The sequence below is a fragment of the Solanum stenotomum genome, chromosome 9 (genome assembly GCF_019186545.1).
Source record: "Solanum stenotomum isolate F172 chromosome 9, ASM1918654v1, whole genome shotgun sequence".
NCBI lineage: Eukaryota > Viridiplantae > Streptophyta > Magnoliopsida > Solanales > Solanaceae > Solanum > Solanum stenotomum.
In genome coordinates, this window is record NC_064290.1 from 53587538 (window position 1) to 53606132 (window position 18595).

General features: G+C 32.4%; 3 protein-coding genes across 3 annotated transcripts; all 3 read left to right on the forward strand.

Moving 5' to 3' along the window:
* Positions 1 to 1794: 1794 nt before the first annotated feature.
* LOC125877949 (probable serine/threonine-protein kinase PBL18) lies at positions 1795 to 6062 on the forward strand. The gene is made up of 7 exons (XM_049559239.1): positions 1795 to 2059; positions 2446 to 2680; positions 2762 to 2903; positions 2991 to 3112; positions 3212 to 3323; positions 4865 to 5222; positions 5802 to 6062. Exons 1-6 carry the CDS (start codon positions 1827 to 1829, stop codon positions 5188 to 5190), a joined length of 1170 nt encoding a protein of 389 aa, XP_049415196.1. The 5' UTR covers positions 1795 to 1826; the 3' UTR covers positions 5191 to 5222; positions 5802 to 6062.
* A 3975-nt stretch (positions 6063 to 10037) lies between these two features.
* LOC125877950 (PTI1-like tyrosine-protein kinase At3g15890) lies at positions 10038 to 12047 on the forward strand. The gene is made up of 5 exons (XM_049559240.1): positions 10038 to 10254; positions 10926 to 11160; positions 11242 to 11386; positions 11462 to 11583; positions 11681 to 12047. The coding sequence occupies exons 1-5, from the start codon at positions 10040 to 10042 to the stop codon at positions 11828 to 11830; spliced, it is 867 nt and encodes a 288-aa protein (XP_049415197.1). The 5' UTR covers positions 10038 to 10039; the 3' UTR covers positions 11831 to 12047.
* A 34-nt stretch (positions 12048 to 12081) lies between these two features.
* On the forward strand, positions 12082 to 14444 carry LOC125877951 (probable LRR receptor-like serine/threonine-protein kinase At1g51860). The gene is made up of 2 exons (XM_049559241.1): positions 12082 to 12538; positions 14015 to 14444. The coding sequence occupies exons 1-2, from the start codon at positions 12472 to 12474 to the stop codon at positions 14380 to 14382; spliced, it is 435 nt and encodes a 144-aa protein (XP_049415198.1). The 5' UTR covers positions 12082 to 12471; the 3' UTR covers positions 14383 to 14444.
* Positions 14445 to 18595: the final 4151 nt, after the last annotated feature.

Genomic DNA, 18595 nt, shown 5'->3' on the forward strand with positions numbered 1-18595 from the left:
TAAGAAAATCCTTTTAAAACAAGCTTCTGTTTAGGAAAAAATAAAATAAACTACAAATTCCTTATTCTTATAAAGTCACCAGATAAATATTAAAAACAACAGCAACAACTAAATTCATGTAAATATGTAATCCTAAAACCAACAACACTATTATTATGACTAAAGCCAGCAGAGATCATTTTTTACATACATAACCTTTTCCAAATAAGCATCACATGTAATACAGTAATGAAGAAGCAAAGAGAGCAGACATTTTAACACGGTAATGAAGAAACAGAGAGAATGGGAAGGTGAATATCACCTGTTGCGGGGCAGTGAACCTAGGCCATCGGCTTTGAATCTACTCTCTCGTTATGAACAAATTCGGAACTTCAAACTAAATGAGTTTTAAAGAAAGTAAACAGAAAATGCCAGAGTTTCAGGGATGATGATAGCTAAATGTTATGTATAAGTTCGACCTTGTATGGTGATGTTCTTGTGAGTATTTCTGTCCCCCTTTTGTTGAAGATATGAGGTCGTATTTATTGGAGATGAAAGCTGAAATTTTGGGCGGGATTTGAAAGGTTTGGTTGAGTCAAAAGACCCGTTTGAAATTTGAAAGAAAAGGCTGTTGAATCTGCCTTCTCTGTAGGAAAATCAGAAGTTTTAAAAGTTCTTTGGACTCATGTTTGACTGAATCTTTGAAGGAGAGGAAGTTGTCGAGACTTGCACGAAAAAGGAATGGTTGAAGTCTGCCATTGTTGAAAGTTGTATGCGTTTCCTCACCAAAATAGAAGAGGGAGAAAAATGACGTATGTAACTTGTAGCGGCTGATCTGTAGTATTAAAAAATAGGGCTATATTAAGATGTCAAGTGTAATGGACTTGTTCTTTTAGTTGGGCTGCTGCGTTGGGCTGAAGTAGAGTATAGCCAAATTGTTGAATATTTTAGACTTGTAAATGGACTGGAATATTGCCGAATTTACTGAATTGTTGGAGCATTTTGGGCCTTTTTTCTCCTTTAAATTAATTCAATTGAGCTTCTAATTCAATAATTAGTATAATATATATTACGTAAAAAATTTAGTAAGTAAAAAATTTGAAATAATGTAACGACAATCTATTTTAAAGAAAACGACAATAAAGTACTAATAGTAACATTGATAAAAAATATAATTTTGAAATAGTGAAAATGATACTAAAGATGATAATCATAAAAAATAATAAAAGTTAAAGTAATATAGATAATTACGACAACGATAGTGATAAATGACAAATAATAGTAAATTATAAAATATTCAACTTATTAGTAATTTAGAAGTTCAACGAAATAAAGTAGAAGAAAGGAGGGACAAAATTTGGTGTCAACATATAGTTAGTCACAATCAGAGGCGAATTCAAGATTTATAATAGTCAAAGTAGGTTCTAAATGAATGTGGTCTATGTTGTTGATGTAGCAACCGCTGTAAACTCATTCTTCATGTTGTTGATGTGTGGCCATTATGTAATAAACGGAAATGATGTAATCCATCTCTATATTGTCTTGAGATGGTGAAATATGAATGGATCCTTACGATCATAAAATGAAGTCATGGAAAGAGGTCATGACCCTTAAATAAGATGTTGTATTCATTAAAATAATACGATACATTATGAAAGGATACGATACGTAACAACCATACACATCCAATAATGATTAAGCCAAAATTAAACTTTTTCACCTTTGTGATGGTTCGATTTTCAACCTCTCAATTTTCCTTTCCGTACTCCCATTCATAGGCATAATAATACATAAACATAACCCTTTCACGAGATCTCGAATTTGAACCGTGTGTGCTATAAAAAACAATGGATATGACGACGGACGGTGAGATGAGAGATGAAGAGGAGAAGAAGAGTGTGTCAATTGAGGCGATCCGAAAGAAGTTTACAGAATGGGGGTTTTCACCTTATGCGTTCCAAATGTACAACTTGGACGAGGGATCTTTAGTTCTGCCCAGTTTTCCTCACCCTCTCAACAAGCGTCCCAACCCTGACCTTTATATGAATTATTTTCTTAAAGAATGCAAGCGTTACGAAAGGTTTGAATAGTTATTTGATTTGAGTTTCAAGTATTGGTATGGGATATAGGGTTCTGTTCTGTTCTGTTGTTGCTCTTTTGTCTAGTATTTGGGGATACGACATACATGACATGACTTTAGATAGGGAGGTCTCATATTAGGGCATGCAAAAGGTGGTTAAGCAGGTAGGGGAGTGTTGTCTTGTTGTATGATAAGGAGATAAATTTGCACTACTTTCTTGTAGGCTCTGCACTTTATTGATTGCTATATTTTCCTTGTCTTTTTACTTGGATTGGATTTGTTGCACTTGAGCGGAGTTTCATTTGGAAACAACCTCTCTACCCTCCCCAGACCACACTTGTGGGATTTCTCTGAGTCATCCGTCTTCTTTGGTTGCCAAAATGCAGCTTCGACTTCTCCATCGAGCCAATGATCGTTGGTGAGGTGAAGCATTGCAGCTACTCCGAGTTGGACAAGATGACTAATTACAAGAATCGTGGAGAAATTCAAAAGACTCTTACAGGAAGACTGTTCCATGGCACCATTGTTGAAGGAACTGTAACACGACCGGCTATTGTAAAGACATGGGATTATCTCTTTCCTATGAAACCTGAGTGTGCTCCACGTCTATATAAATTTTGTGTATGTTTGTGAGATAGGTCTAAATTTGATTTCTTGTCTATTTTTTTTGTTGGTTAAATGATGTCAGAGGTTCTTTTGTAGGATGAAATCAAGTTATTAACGGATGAAAGAGCAAATAAGCATCCAAATTTGGTGAAGTTATATAGGTACTGTTTTGATACGAGGCTTGCAGTTGTCTACGATGCAAAATTCACCGGAGTGTTGTCGAATGTGCTTCTGGCTGGTACTTACTTCTTTGAATATTATGTTGAATGACTGTTTTGTCCGACTTTTTAGCGCATTCTTTATATTTTCTTTTTCTCGTCTGCAGACGACTTTGGGTGGGATGATCGGATGAAAGTGGCAACGCAACTTGCTGATCTCTTCTCATGGTTGCATGAGAAGGGGATTGCATTTGGTTATGTTAGTGATTCATGCATTATGATAGATGAGGTGAGTTTGATGAACACTTGATCGTCGTTTTGACTTTTTATACCCTTTAGATATCTCAAGATTTTTACGCGTTATTATTACATTGGTTTTGGATTGCAGGAAGTAAACATAAAAGTATTTGACTTTGGGTTTGTATCAAATAATGTGAATGAAGATACTGAAATTCCTGTAGAAGTTCGTGTTGGCTGGGAAGGTCCAGATATTCAGAATGGCATGTTTTCTCTGACCTCTGATAATTTCATGCTATTGATTTAAGTTTTTTCGTGTAGTTTTCTCTGTATCACATGATGCAACACTGTTTGTTTTTGAGGTCTAGGTTTCATCACTTTTTTCCATTTCTTTGTGTTCTTCTTTTTGTTGTTCTCTAATTGGAATATATGCCAGATAGAGGCCATGGTTAGTTGTGAAATTATGATAGAAGACCTTTATGATTAAGATAAACCTAAATAGTCAAATGCCTAGCCTTGAAAAGTCCCTAGCCGGTCCCAGAACAAATTATATATGTAGCAAGCTTGGTACATAGAATTTTTATGCACCAGCATTCGAAGGCCTCTTTGATGCTATGTGGCATTACCCAATTAATACCAAATATAGACAAAAACAGACTCCATAAGTCAGCAGCGACTGTACAATGTAAAATAGATGGTTGTTAGACTCAAGGTTTTGTTGGCACATGTAACATCTATTGGCAGTTTGAAGTTTTCTTTTCTTAAGCTTCGTCTTGAGTGAGGCAGGCTTCATGAAGGGCTATCCAGCTGAAGCATATGATCTTTGTTCCATATCAACTCCGTGACCGGTTACAAAGCAATTCATTAGGAGCATATGAGTTTGCATAGCCTGCTTTCACTGAGTATTTACCATCCGTGTCACTGCCCCACTTTAACTTGTCTGCTTCCTGGACATTTATCACCTGGCCTTCTAGCCTAGAGAACAGGTTGATCACTTCTTCAATTTCCCAGTCTGAATAGTAATTCCAGGTGCTGTCTGCCTTGTTCCGAGAGATGGAAGAATTTGGTTCACGTGCTATTTGAAATAGACTTGGGATTCCTCCATCTGAACTCTTCCATAGGCCTACACTACACCATGAGGGGATCTGGACAGCTTGGAGCACCAATGATTTTGGACTCCATGTTTTGCCTTGATTACTTCCTTCCATAGAGTTTGTCCCATCTGAGTGTACCTCCATAACCATTTCATGAGTAAGCATTAGTTGTGAAGAACCAAATCTTTTATGCCCAATTCTCCCGATTGTTTTGGCCTGTGAAAATTGTTGTTACCCTCCCATAGGCAATTCCTCCTGATCCTTATCAATCTGCTTCAGTATATATCTTGCTGGATCTAGGAAATAGTTTCATGTAGTAAGTTGGAATGCTGTCTAACGCGCTGTTAATTAGTATCGATCTCCCACCCATTGACAAATATTGCATCTGCCGTGATGCCAACCTTTTCTCTAACTTCTCCTTGAGCTTTCCCGTTGTGGAGAATATTCATCATGTTTGCTGTTCTATATGGCATAGTAACTTTTACATAGTTTATCTGCTGTCTACTTTACTAGTACATTCTCCTTTTGAAATGTTTTACTTGAGCCAAGGGTTTATCAGAAATAGTCTCTCTATCTCCTCGGAGTAGGGGTAAGGTCTTTGTACAGTCTATCGTCCCCATTCCCTACTCGTGGGATTACATTGGTTATGTTGTTGTTGTTGTAATTTCTGTATGCGGTTATGTTCTTATATTTTCTGGATGGAGATACAGGTAAACGGACGATGAAAACTGATGTTTATATATTTGGCATTCTACTGCTAAAGCTGATAGCCAAGAATGCGTTTATCTGTGCTGGTCCTTATCAGCTGGATCTGTGCGCTATAGATGAGGCTAAACTTGGTAAAAAATATTTGGTTCATGAGTGCTTCAAAGAAGTTGATTATTCAAATGCATTTGAGATCACACGTCTGGCATTCCTCTGCTTGAATCCCGATCATCCAGACAAGAGGCCAACCATGAAGGACGTTGTATATGCTTTGAAAATGATGCAAAGGGGGGTGAAGAAACGAAAAAGAGATGAAAATGAGGCAGAATAGAATAGTCAAAATCTATCAAAATACTTCTACAGGTTCATCACTCATCTCTATAACAACATTTCATTATAACCGTCAAATTTCCTTTGAAACCAACTTCCATATTATGTTATTTATATGTTTTCTATAACAGCATCTCACTACAATAGTAGTCAAAATATATCCAGACGAATGACGCTATTGTAGAGAAATTTGACTATTATAGACTCACTACAGTAGTCTGTCTGACCGCTCTTGCTGAAATCGCTCAATGGTCACATCACCAAATTCACCCATTAAACGAACTGATGACTTGCTTGTACTCCTAACTAGTATAGGAGGATACAGCACCCCCTCAGGACCACCAACTAACCCATTTTCTGTTGAACTTGGAACTACTACCAGGATTTATTTCATTTTCCATCGAGTTTAAGATCGACCTCTGTATGGGTCAGGCAAATATCCTGCATCTGCATAACCAATTAGTTGCGAATTGGACCATTTTGAATAAATTAGTTTTTCGACACGTGTGTTACGTGTGATTATCAATTCATAAAATATATGCCATAGTAAATAGTATTTGATTATTTAAGCGAAGATTTGAATAATTATCTTTGCACAAAATACTATTGCAGATTCTTTAGTGAATGTTCGATGTGGATCGTCATATATATCTCTTATTCACGCGAACCTATGAAGATGGTTAGTGAAAATTTTTATTAGTTATATGCAATAATGTATATATTTATTTCAATTTGATGAGGTTAAATCATGTAATTAATCGTATCTCACTAATATTACCTTATAGATGATATTTATTGTGTATTTTTTTTCTCATCTAACCAGATGTGCTTTGCACGTGTATTCCACATTAAACTGTTTAGATGTCATATGAACATGTGAAGAGAACAACTTCATTTTATTTTTTTAGAACTATCTTTTGTATATTAATTTTATTTTGTAAGTTATAACATAATAGATGACGTTCTTGTTGTTGGCTTTCATATTTGACTTATCGATTGACTGTGTACATAAATCAAATATAGTTATCTGACTATTCATAGTTAACTGATAAAGGTTTCCTTCTCTTTTTTTTTTTATAAAAAAACTAAAAATTAAAATTAAAGAATATATTCTATATGAGAAATAATATATATAATAGCATGTTTATCTGACACCCAACAAAGATATAGTTCATATACTTGTAATCGATTTTCAATTTATTCAACTAAGCATGATTCGTCTAAGGAAAAATAACAATACCGTGTTATTACATATATAGACACGGTATAATAGTATGAAAAATTATTGGTCAAAAGTTAATATAATGAAAGATGAAAGATAGAAATAATTAATGTAATAAGTATGAGAATTCATAATATTATAACTAAAGAATGTAAAAGAGTGTGAATAATATTTGCAATAATAAGTCATAATGAAGCGAATTGATAATGTTATAACCAAAGAATTAATGTGCAATAGTTGAATTTCTAATAAATTTTATACTTCCATAAATAAATAGGACTTTTAATTAATGTTACTATTTTTTTTTTATAGTTATTACTTATTAGATTTTAATTTTATGTAGGGACAAAATGAAAATGTTTATTCCATATTACTAAATATAATTTTTTTTTGTAAATGATTAATTTTAAATAATTCATATATGAATACATATTTTCATATTTTTTGTTAGTTTTTTTATTTAAAAAAGAACTCGGAACATTTTAAAATAATATATTTTGAAGTTAGAAGATCTTGTTAATTTGATAACACATTCGTGGCATACATAATACTTTAATTTAAATACAAATACCTACCCAAATATATATATATATATATATATATATATATATATTTGCATTAATGAAAATATTTATCTCATATAAATTATCTATTAAATAAATAATAAAAATTAAACTAATAGAAAGTTCAGCTGGCGTTATTACAAGTCATATGAATTTTTCTTCATCCAAAATATTGAAATATTAAGATATAGTAAATTAGTAAAACAAAAGGGCAAAGTTTATATAATAATTATTTTGAAGCAAACTTCATGACAATCAAAATCACATAAGTAACATTGATATATAAAGTCATTATTGTCTTGAAAAAAAAAAAAAAAACCGTGACAATTCTCTAAATCCTGAGAAGTTTAATAATTTTCAAAAAAAATATTCAAAAGCATATATCTACATCACAAGAGAAATTTTTAACAAAAACAAATGAATTTAGACTATATAATGTTAACTTCACATATTTGAACATTACGTACTAATGTATATATTAAGCAAAAAATAATAATTATATCATCAAAATTATTTTCGTCAAGTACTCGAGGTTATTGAATATACCCTCTATAGAACAATTTACTTCATCAGAATAGTGGTACCTCATATTCCGCTAAACTTCGAACTTAGCAACGACAATAATAACACGAAATTTTTTAAAGTGAAAGAAGAAGAAGAGTAGAAGATTTTTTAAAAAAAATTGTGGCTGAAAAATGAGAGGAAATCCCTTTATTTATAGTCAACAAATGATAGTATGAACAAGTGTTTTTTGTGTCTTATTTGAAACGTCTTGACCTTTTCGAGAAGTCACAACTCTTCGGAAAAGTCAAAACTCATTAAAAAATTACAACCCTTTGAAAAAAGTCACAACTTATCAGAAAAATCACAACTCATCAAAAAAGTCACAACCTAAGTTAGAGATATTATAGTAATTTAACATTCAAGTTAGAAATTTATGCTTGTAAGATAATATATAAAATATTATAGATATAGATATAGATAAAGTGGGCATGAAGTGTACTTTATTTTGGAAGAATAGGTATTTGCTGAATTAGTTTGGATTGAATTATGAAATTGTAATTGTATTGTGCCCGTTTTTCCTATAGCATACCGGACTCTTAGAATACATGTGTCAATTTATATTTCTTTCTTTACTAAATCAAACAAACTAATATAAATTGGGACGGAGGGAGTATAATTGTAATACTTCCTTTTAGAGGTGTCAAAATTGAGCCAAATTGTAGGTAACCCGTCCAATCCGTCCATAATTTTATGGGTTGGACTCAAGATAATTTGAATTGGGTTTAATTTTAGAAAAACTACCTATTAAGACATACTTTACTACCATATATACATATTTTATCTCTACTTTAAAAATATTTCATATAATACCAATTTTTAATAACTATACCATATATTTTAAAAAGTTAAATCAGATACACAATCCATTTAAATATGGTATTTAATAATTATCTTAAAATTACATCTCCTTAATTAGTGGGACATTAACAATTAAAATTAATTTCTCTCTCCAATTCTGCCGTTTCCCTCATCCCCAATCCCATAACATGTTTGTATCTTGTTCCCACTCCCCCACGTAATTCTCACACATCCCCCATTACTCCTTCTTCATTAACCATCTCAATACACATTTTGAATGTACTAAATTCATATCCAACTCTACATAATCAACATTAGTTAAAGCAACAAAGTAAGATTATTCCTATTGTATATTTGTTTCAACCGTATCATGTATCTGAATCAGAGTTGGAATCAATGTATTCATTTCTGCACCTTTAAAATATCTTTACTTATTAGTTATGATTTTTCATATTACTAATTTAATGTTCATTTGTCAGGGACTATAGATTATATACAGCTGCATATGCTGATTATCTGACTGATGGACAACAGATACCATCAGCAAATTTTGATGTTGATCTACATTGTTCGAGATACGGTGCACTTTTATGGAATTATGAGAATCAAAAGCCTCATCTGGTTCAATTAGCGATAACGAAGACCTCCTAAGCCAATGAGCACGTTTGTTCTTTCAGATGACATTGAAAACATTAATATATATTAGTCATCTGAAGTTCTTTTTTTAGATTTCCCCTTTCTTGAACTTGCTAAGCCTCCTCTTGAATGCATTCATGTAATTAATGTCTACTCCGAAGTCACGTTTAACATCTTCCTGAATGTCCTTTGGAGTATGCTTTCTTTATGATTCTCATATTTTGGAGCAACTATTCCAGCTATTAAATTTCATCATTAATGCTACATCCAAAATTGTGATCTTTTATTGTTATGCACAATGGATACAGCCCGAAATTTGTTTGACTTCTTTTCAATTCCATATGAAACCTCATGTCCATCTCGTTTTAGATTTTCATTGGAGTTAGATTACCTTCGTGTATCTGATCTCTATCCTTTTTCGAGTACAATTTGTTTTGAAATACCATCCACTAGATCGTTGTAGTTTGCATTAGCTCTCAAAAGTATTCCATCAATTCTATAATTTTCATATTCAATTTCAGAGGCCCAAGAACCCGAATGTCTCAACAAATTTGCAAAAAGAGATCTCGAAAATTTTAAGATTCAAAAAATGAATTGATGAAGAAGATGAAGTTCTCACTTTTAGATTACTATTTTTTATGATGTCAGTTGATACAATGGATCCATTAATTACGTTTTGGTTGTTGAGTTTCCATAACTTACTCCTGTAATTAAGGGATTAAGTTACAATTATTAATTCAAATTAATTAAAACATGTATCACGTCCTTTGAATTCTAATAGAGTCATGTATCTTACGACTTATTAAACATGTATCTTATAAATGAAAAATGGTATAAGAAGTAATATTGAAAACTAGTGGGATTCCTAGTAATTAGGATCTAAAGTAGCGGGATTTATGTAGCTTACCCTTAATTTTAACTCATTCAAGTTCTAACTCATTTAAGAGAATCGTTAATTAAAGTCAATTTAATCTCCAATTTCAAACCGTTTTATTTGCAAGGATGTAATGTATGTTCGTATATTAATAAAGGTATAAATTACTCAACGACGACGAGACAACGGCGGGATGAGAAACGAGGAGAAGAAGAGTGTGTCAATTGAGGCAATCCGAAAGAAGTTTTCAGAATGGGGGTGTTGGCCTTATCAGTACCAAATGTACAACTTACACGAGGGATTTAGAGATATTTCCCGTTTGCCTTACCCTTTGTCCATGAGTTCCAGCCGTGAAGTTTTAATGGATGATGATGATGGTTTTTATGAAGAATGCAAGCGTTACCAAGGGTTTGAATTCTTTTTAGGTTTTATTGATGGATATTTGATTGAGTTTCAAGTTTTCGTATGGAATATAGGGTTCTGGTTGGTGTTATTCTTTTGTCGGTGTGATTAAATACTAACATACATGACTTTAGATGATTAGATACTAACACATGACTGAGTGACTTTAGATAGGAAGGTATGGAGGTCTCGTATTGTATAAATTGTTTGCTATGTTTTGATTATCACACTATTTTATAGTTGTTATTATTGTTCCTTGCTATATTTCCCACTTCTTTTACTTGGATTTGTTGCTTGCACTTGAGCCCATGTCTTGAGCTAGTGTTGAGGTCTGTGTACACTCTACTCTTACCAAACCCCACTTGTGGGACTTCTCTGGGCATGTTGTTGTTGTTTATGTCAATTTCTCTCTTCTTTCAATTAGATGCACTTCTAATTCCTATCTCATACAATTATAGTTATTTTTCTTGCATCATATGTTTTCGTTTTTTGTTTGCACCTTTCTCACTAAAGCACAATTGGTTCAAGCACTGACGACCTTGGTACCTTTTGATTGGGATTAAATGGTACCTGCTCCAAATTTCTCCCTGACCTTGAGATGTCCTATTTCACAAGCTAGACATCCGCGATATTATTATTTCTTGTCTCACTGATCTTCTCTGGTTGCCAAAATGCAGCTTCGACTTCTCCATTGAGCCTACGATGGTTGGTGAGGCGAAGCATTGCAGCTACTCTGAGTTGGACAAGATGACTAATTTCAAGAATCCTGCAGAAATTCAAAAAACTTTTACAGGAAGACTGTTCCGTGGCATTATTGTTGAAGGATCTGTAACAAGACCGGCTATTGTAAAGACATGGGATTATCTCCTTCCTATGAAACCTGGGAATGCTCCACGTCTAGATAAATTTTGTGTATGTTTGCGAGATAGGTCTGAATTTGATTTCTTGTCTGATTTTTTTGTTGGTTAAATGATGTCAGAGGTTCTTTTGTAGGATGAGATTGAGTTATTAACAGATGAAAGAGCAAATACACATCCAAATTTGGTGAAGTTGTATAGGTATTGTTTTGATACGAGGCTTGCAGTTGTCTACGATGCAAAATTCACCAGTGTACTGTTGTCGGATGTGCTTCTATCGGGTACTATTGTGTGCTTCTCTCCGACTTTTGTGTGCTTTTTAGCACATTCTTTATATTTTCTTTTTCTCGTCTCAGATGACTTTGGGTGGAATGATCGGATGAAAGTGGCAACCCAACTTGCAGATCTCTTCTCATGGTTGCATGATAAGGGGACTGCAGTTGGTTGTGTTACTGCTTCATGCATTATGATAGATGAGGTGAGTTTGATGAACAGTTGGTCGTCATCTTGACTTTTATATCCTTTAGATATCTCAAGATTTTCATGTGTTATTATCACATTGGTTTGATTTGCAGGAAGTAAACATAAAAGTATTTGACTTTGGGTACGTATCAAATCATGTGAACGAAGATACTAATATTCCTGTAAAAGTTCGTGTTGGCTCGGATGCTCCAGAGATTTGGAAAGGCATGTTTGCTCTGACCTCTGATAATTTCATGCTCTAGATTTAAGTTTTTTCGTATAGTTTTCTCTGTATTACATGATGCAACACTGTTTGTTTGAGGTCTAGGTTTCATCAATTAAAACTCACAACTTTTTTCCATTTCTTTGCGTTCTTCTCTTTGTTATTCTCTAATTGGAATATATGCCAGATAGAGACCATGGTTAGTTATGAAACTATGATAGAAGACCTATATGATTGAGATAAACCCAAATAGTCAAATGACTCGGAGTACAAGTTATATATGTAGCAAGCTTGGTACATAGAATTTTTATGCACCAGCTTGAGGGGAGTGTTAGAATTATTGTGAATATTCTAGACTATATGTATGTATAGTAGGTAGCGTAATTTGCTTCTATTGTAATTAGGGATTGATTGATTTCCTTAAGCCTCAATAGCCCGTGGGAATAATCAAAGCCGAAATCATATCTGAAGCCAAAATGTTTGTGCTGCCACTTATCCGAGTGATAAAGCTCTTCCTTCTTTTGACCAATCTGTATCACTGAGAATTTTCTGAACTTGTGTCTTCAGTATCCGACTGATAGCTTGTCTTACGTGTCCAGTCACTGTATCCTAGGCATAAGTTACTCTCCAAGTCAAACAGTTGGCTCTCGTTGGAGAAGCTGAAGAAGCACAGGGGATATCATGCAAATAGTAGAGGATTTAAAGAGATGCTGCACATGTGAAGAAACAGAAACCCACTATCGGAAAAGTAAGTTACTAAAGAAGAATATTAGGATATGTTTGTTAGGACTGAAAATGGACTTGGAGGGTCTGATAGGGAGGTCGTTGGGAAAAAAGAAAAGAAACTGTGAACATGTTTCCAAGAGGGAAAAAGAGAGGCCATCTTCCATTCTTTGCTATTTTCTTGTACCTGCTTTTGTGCATTATTGATTTCCAGGGCCGGCTCTTGCTTGATAAATTTAAGGCACATGCCTTAGGCCTCCCAATTTTTGGGGGCCTCAAATTTTCATCAAGAAAAAATTATGTGTTAATTTTTTTAATTAAAAAATAATTATTTTTGCTTAAAAAGTATAATTTTAAACAAATATATATTATTTTATTATTTTTAACGCCAATCAAATAGAAGAAATTAAGAAAACATTATTTTGTATGTTTACATTCTCTTCGCTAACACTTGTATTATTTATCTTTTTAAAATTCTTTTGCACTTTCTTTTAAATTTTTTTTGATAAGTTAGAGTAATACACTATCAAAAATATAAATTAATAGTCGAAAAAATTCAACAAAGTGACTTACAATTTTTCTTTTGTTTGTTTCTTCTTAAATATTCAAGTATTACATAAACATATTAAAGTAGGGTTATACCAAGTTATCAATTTCTTGTATCAGATTTTATGGTTCTAATTCTTATCTTTTATGTAAAGTTTGTCAACTTATTACTTATAGTATTATGTTAACAATTTATATAATGATTGCCTCAGTAAAAGAATATTTTTCAATATTGAATTGATAAAATATTACTTAAAATTAATAATTAAAAACGATATTAAAAAAATCATTTTAAGAAAAGATATCAAGTAATAATTTGCACTTAAAAAGTTTTAAAAAATAAACAACTATATTTGATATTTATATAGATTTTAGGCCTCACTTAAATTTTGTTTTAGGCCTCAAATTACGTTGAGCCGCCCCTGTTGATTTCTGATGCCAAAAGATACTACTTTCTTCTGTGATTTCTATTAATTGAGCCCTCCTTTGGACACCTCATTCATTTGATGATTTTTCTTGACCTTCACCTGGAGGTGGGGAATAAGAATGTATATGTCGAACTTTGATGTCTCACTGGTTTAGATACGACGAGATAACTTAAGAGCTAGTGAGGTGCAATGACCCTCATATTTTTATGTATTTGGCTGAAACAGGAAAGAGCTAGTGTGGATACGTCCAAATTAAGAATTATGGCTTCTTGAGCTTTCCCTTTGTGGAGAATTTTCATCATATTTGTTGTTATATATGGCATTGTATTTTTTACATATTGAACTGCTTTACTTGAGCCGAAGGTTTATCATAAACAACCTCTCTATCTCGTCGGAGTAGGGGTAGTGTCTGCTTACACTCTATCCTCCCTTATACCCCACTCGTGGGATTACATTGGATATGCTGTTATTGTTGTAATTTCTCTACTAAATGCAGTTCTGTACTTATATTTTCTGGATGGATACAGGTAAACGATCAATGAAATCTGATGTTTATATATTTGGCGTTCTACTGCTAAAGCTGATAGCCAAGAATGAGTTTATCTGTCGAGGTCCTTATCAGCTGGATTGGATTGTTATAGATGAGGCTAAACATGGTGAAAGATATTTGGTTCATGAGTGCTTCGAAGAAGTTGATTATTCAAATGCATTTGAGATCACACTTCTGGCATTCCTCTGCTTGAATCTCGATCATCCAGACAAGAGGCCAACTATGAAGGACGTTGTATATGCTTTGAAATTGATGCAAGAGAGGATGAAGAAACGAAAAAGAGATGAAATGAGGCAGAACAGAATAAGCACTAGCCTCTTAGCTGCTTTCACTTGTATGAACTGAACTCTAAGGTACTTGTAGAGAAGAATGTATTTGACTGAATATACCACCCTATGAAGATGTTCTAAATCTAACTATTGAAGATATCCTCTACTTTTATCTGTCTTTTTTTTTTATACAAATTGTGGTTCTCGGACTAGCTTGCACACATCTCGGCTTATTTCGCGGGATATTTGCCACCCCACCAGTAATAAGTATTTGGTAAATCTGTCTGTTAAGGTTAGAATAGATGGAAAGGCGATGCTAGATGACATCAGCCAAGTCAAGTTTTAATTTCTGAAATTTTCATTGTGTCATCCCCAAATTAAATACTCCCTCTGTCTAACAATAGTTGTCCACTATCGACTTAGCACACCCCTTAAGAATCAAGAAATAATAGAGTAATATTGCTATATTATCCTTTGACTTTATTAAATTTAATGCTTTGAAAAATGTATTGGATGATAAATAATATTTAATAGTAAGGGTAAAATAGACATAAAAGGTAAATTATGTTTTAATTTTCTAAGTTGGACAAGTATTGTTGGACAACTATTTTTAGTATAGTGGGCAACTCTTGTTGGACGGGGAAGTATAGTATCAAAGAGTAACTCCATGATTTCCAAAATCATGCAACGAGGTGTCTTTAATAACACGACTGAACTATCTCACCATAATCTTTGGTAGTAATTAAAACGAAATTAACTCCGATTTAATTGGTTTGTTTATTTTCTGTCTCTCATCTTAATAATCACTTTTCTTATATTTTAAATTGAGTAATTGATAAATTGAGTACCAAAGATGGTAGACTTATTGATCTTGGCAAGTGTTTCCAGTACACAATAAACAAATGGTGTTGTGATTCAAGTTTAGACCCTTTATTGCGGAGTTTGGACATAAAAGGGCCATTTTTTTCCTTTAAAATGTATAAAGGGCCATTTAAATTTTGGTTTAACCAAAAGGGATATTTCGTTGTGATTTAACTATTGTTAAACAACATTTTTTAAAAAAAAAAATAATTATCATCTCACTACACGATCCAGATTTTTTCTTCTTTTTTCTCGCTGCCTAATGAGCGATTTACTCTTCTTCTTTTTTTCAACATTCCTCCACATTAAGCGTGTTTGTGAATTTTTTCTTAAAGAATCGCCATACTATCAGCTTTTTCAAAGGTAATACCCATTGTAATGTGAAGATAAACTTAACATTTTGATTGAGTTCTTTAACTTTATTGTAATACCCATTTTATTTTTATACTATATCCGTTAGCTACAGAGAATATTATACTCGTACTAATAGCTCTAAATTTTGATTAGCCCTAAATTTTACTGCCACACTCGTTCAAAATCCGGGATTGTTAATTATAACTTTCACGGAAGAAACAAAAGGAGTCCAAGTTTCGGGATCTCAATGAGATGTGTACAAAGTGTTTGGGCTTGAACATCAATGGTTGCACATTTAAAGTTTCCAAAGGATTGTCAACGGACAGAAACACGGTAATACAATAATTTCTTTTGTATCTTTAAGTGGCTACAGTAATATCAAAGTGAAAATTTCTTTGTGCAGAGCAACGTGAATGTTTTGGTAAACACATCATATGAGAACATCATAAAAGTACTGCAGAACTCATCAATACAAAAACGTGTTTCTTTGTTATGAAATGGATATCATGAGGAAGTTTGTACACAGAATGGAAGGTATTTCTTACATGATTTATGTTGTCTAGACTTTATGAATGTTTGTTTGCTTGCCAGTTGTATTTTCTTTGCTCCACATTTAAATTTGAGTTAGATCAAAAAAATCAACAACATATGTGTTACATTTGTCGTACACATGCATGTGCGGTTGTGTGGTTAATCTTAAATCACAAAATATCTTATTAGACGAGGTAATGAATTTCCGAGATCATTTTTGTACAAGAGGTATATGTATATGTCATTAAAAAGGTCGTGTATGTTTCTTTCGGCAAAATGACAACACAATGGTGTGCAACTTCATATTATTTGTCTATTTAAGGGAAAAGCTTCGAAGAGATTTTAACGGGATATCACTTTACCATGATTCTCACGATTCTTTCACAATTTTGTAAGCTCTAATAAGTTTCTTCAAATTAAACCGATAAGAGAATGAAGAAAGACACAAGAAAATTTGTAAGAAGGTTTTTGTATTGCTTGAAAATTTGTTTGCTTCTTTTTGGTTGAGTTACAAATGAATGCTCCTCTATTTATACTACACACCTAGGGGCTAAGATGTAAATAAAAATTGTAACACAAGTCCATACATATTTACAAATACGCCCCCTACTTCTAAAATTCTATAGAGGCCTAGAGTCTTCTAGGCCTTCTAAGAACTCTCTTGGATATTCTAGAATCTTCTCAAAATCTCTTCATAACTCTAGAATCTTCCGCTAAGGTTAGCTCTCGTATGCTTCCATATGGACAATTTTATGCCTAAATGGTATGACAAAGTTTTTCAATTTTCCACTTAAAAATTCTATCAAGTTTTATTTAATTTCGTTAGTACGATTAGTTTAGGGATCAATACAAAACAATTGATTAATTAAAAGCTAGATATACTTAATCGAATAGCACAAGAACCAAAAATGAAATTATGCAATAACTCAAGAACTTATTTATTTCATATATGAAGCTTCATAAGATGTTTAACAAAACTCTTGAAGAGGATTTGTTAATTAATTAATCCTAAATATGAGTAGTAGGCCATGGGGGACAATTTTGTTTGCAATGATCCATTGAATCATAACACTTTACTGGTGTAGTTGAATCACAACACCATTGATTAATTGTGAATTGGAAACACTTGCCAAGATTAATAAGTCTCCCATCTTTTCTCCCATATTTGATACTCAATTTATCAAATACTTCTTCACCTACATTAAAAAATAAGATAAAATTAATTAAAACAAAAAAAAATGATTATTAAGATGAGAGACAAATAAAAAAACAAGCCAACATAATTAAATCAGAGTTAATTTCATTTTATTTACTATCGAGGATTATGGTGAGACGAACAAAATTCCTCTACTAATCTCAATCGGAAATGGGTTCGAGCTTTAATTAGGTTATTGGTGGTAGAACCGAAATTTTCATTTAAAAAATTCAAAATACAAAGAAGTAAAGAAATCAAGAAGCCAAAAGATTTAACTTTGTATATATAAATATGAAATAAGTCTAGTAAGGAGTATTGTTATTTGTTCCTTTTAATGGGCCTGATGAGAGCTACAATACTAATACCAGATATCGAGTGAAAAAATAAAATAAAACACTAATTTTATCTTGTTATATATTAGGCAATCCTACTAGAAAGACAGGAAGTAGCATGAGACAAATTTTGTGGCTAAACAGTAAAGTTTGTTGCTAATCCTATTTAGCAACATATTATCATAACATAATTATGTCTGCAACTAACTAGCAATTTAACAACGAGATTCATAGCTAATTCTAATTTCAAAAGGCATAATGAAGAATTAACTTTTTTTAATCATACTTACATTCATGAGCAGGAAAGATGACAAAAATAAGTAAAGTGAAGAAAATCAAATGCTTAGTGATGGACATCATTTTTTTCTCAAATAATTTTGAGTTCTTTTCTGAAACTTTTTTTTCAAACATATTTATAGTGGGTTGAAAATTAAAATTATTTTCCTCTTTTGGTTTAAAGATCTTTCTTTTTTTCTTATAGGGAAATTCTTATCAACTCATTTTCCCTTTTTGGATTAAAGATCATTTTGTTACTTAAAACATTATGACATTTTACCAATTCTAAATTTGGACAAAATCAATTCAATGTTTGTTGAACTCACTGACTATTAACATCATTTATTAGTTGACTAATCATTTTTCTAACATCAAAAATAATCTATTTATCTTTTTAAAATATGGGTAAAGTTGTGTACACGTTACTCTTTTAAGACTCTACTTATGGGATTGGACTGATATGCTATTGTTATTATTGTTGTATATCTCAAATTATTTACTTTAGTTGAGGGTCTATCAGAAATAGACTATCTACCTTTTAAAATTAAAAGTAATATTACGTATACATAGCCCTTTTCAAATACTTCTTATATAATGTTATTGTTATAGTAGTTCACACATCCTTAGCAATCTTGTAAAGTAATTGAATAAAATAGGACACCCAAAAGAAACTACAAATGCTATTTTTTTGGTGCGCCTTAGTTATGTATAATAGCTCGCAAATTACATATGTAAATTAT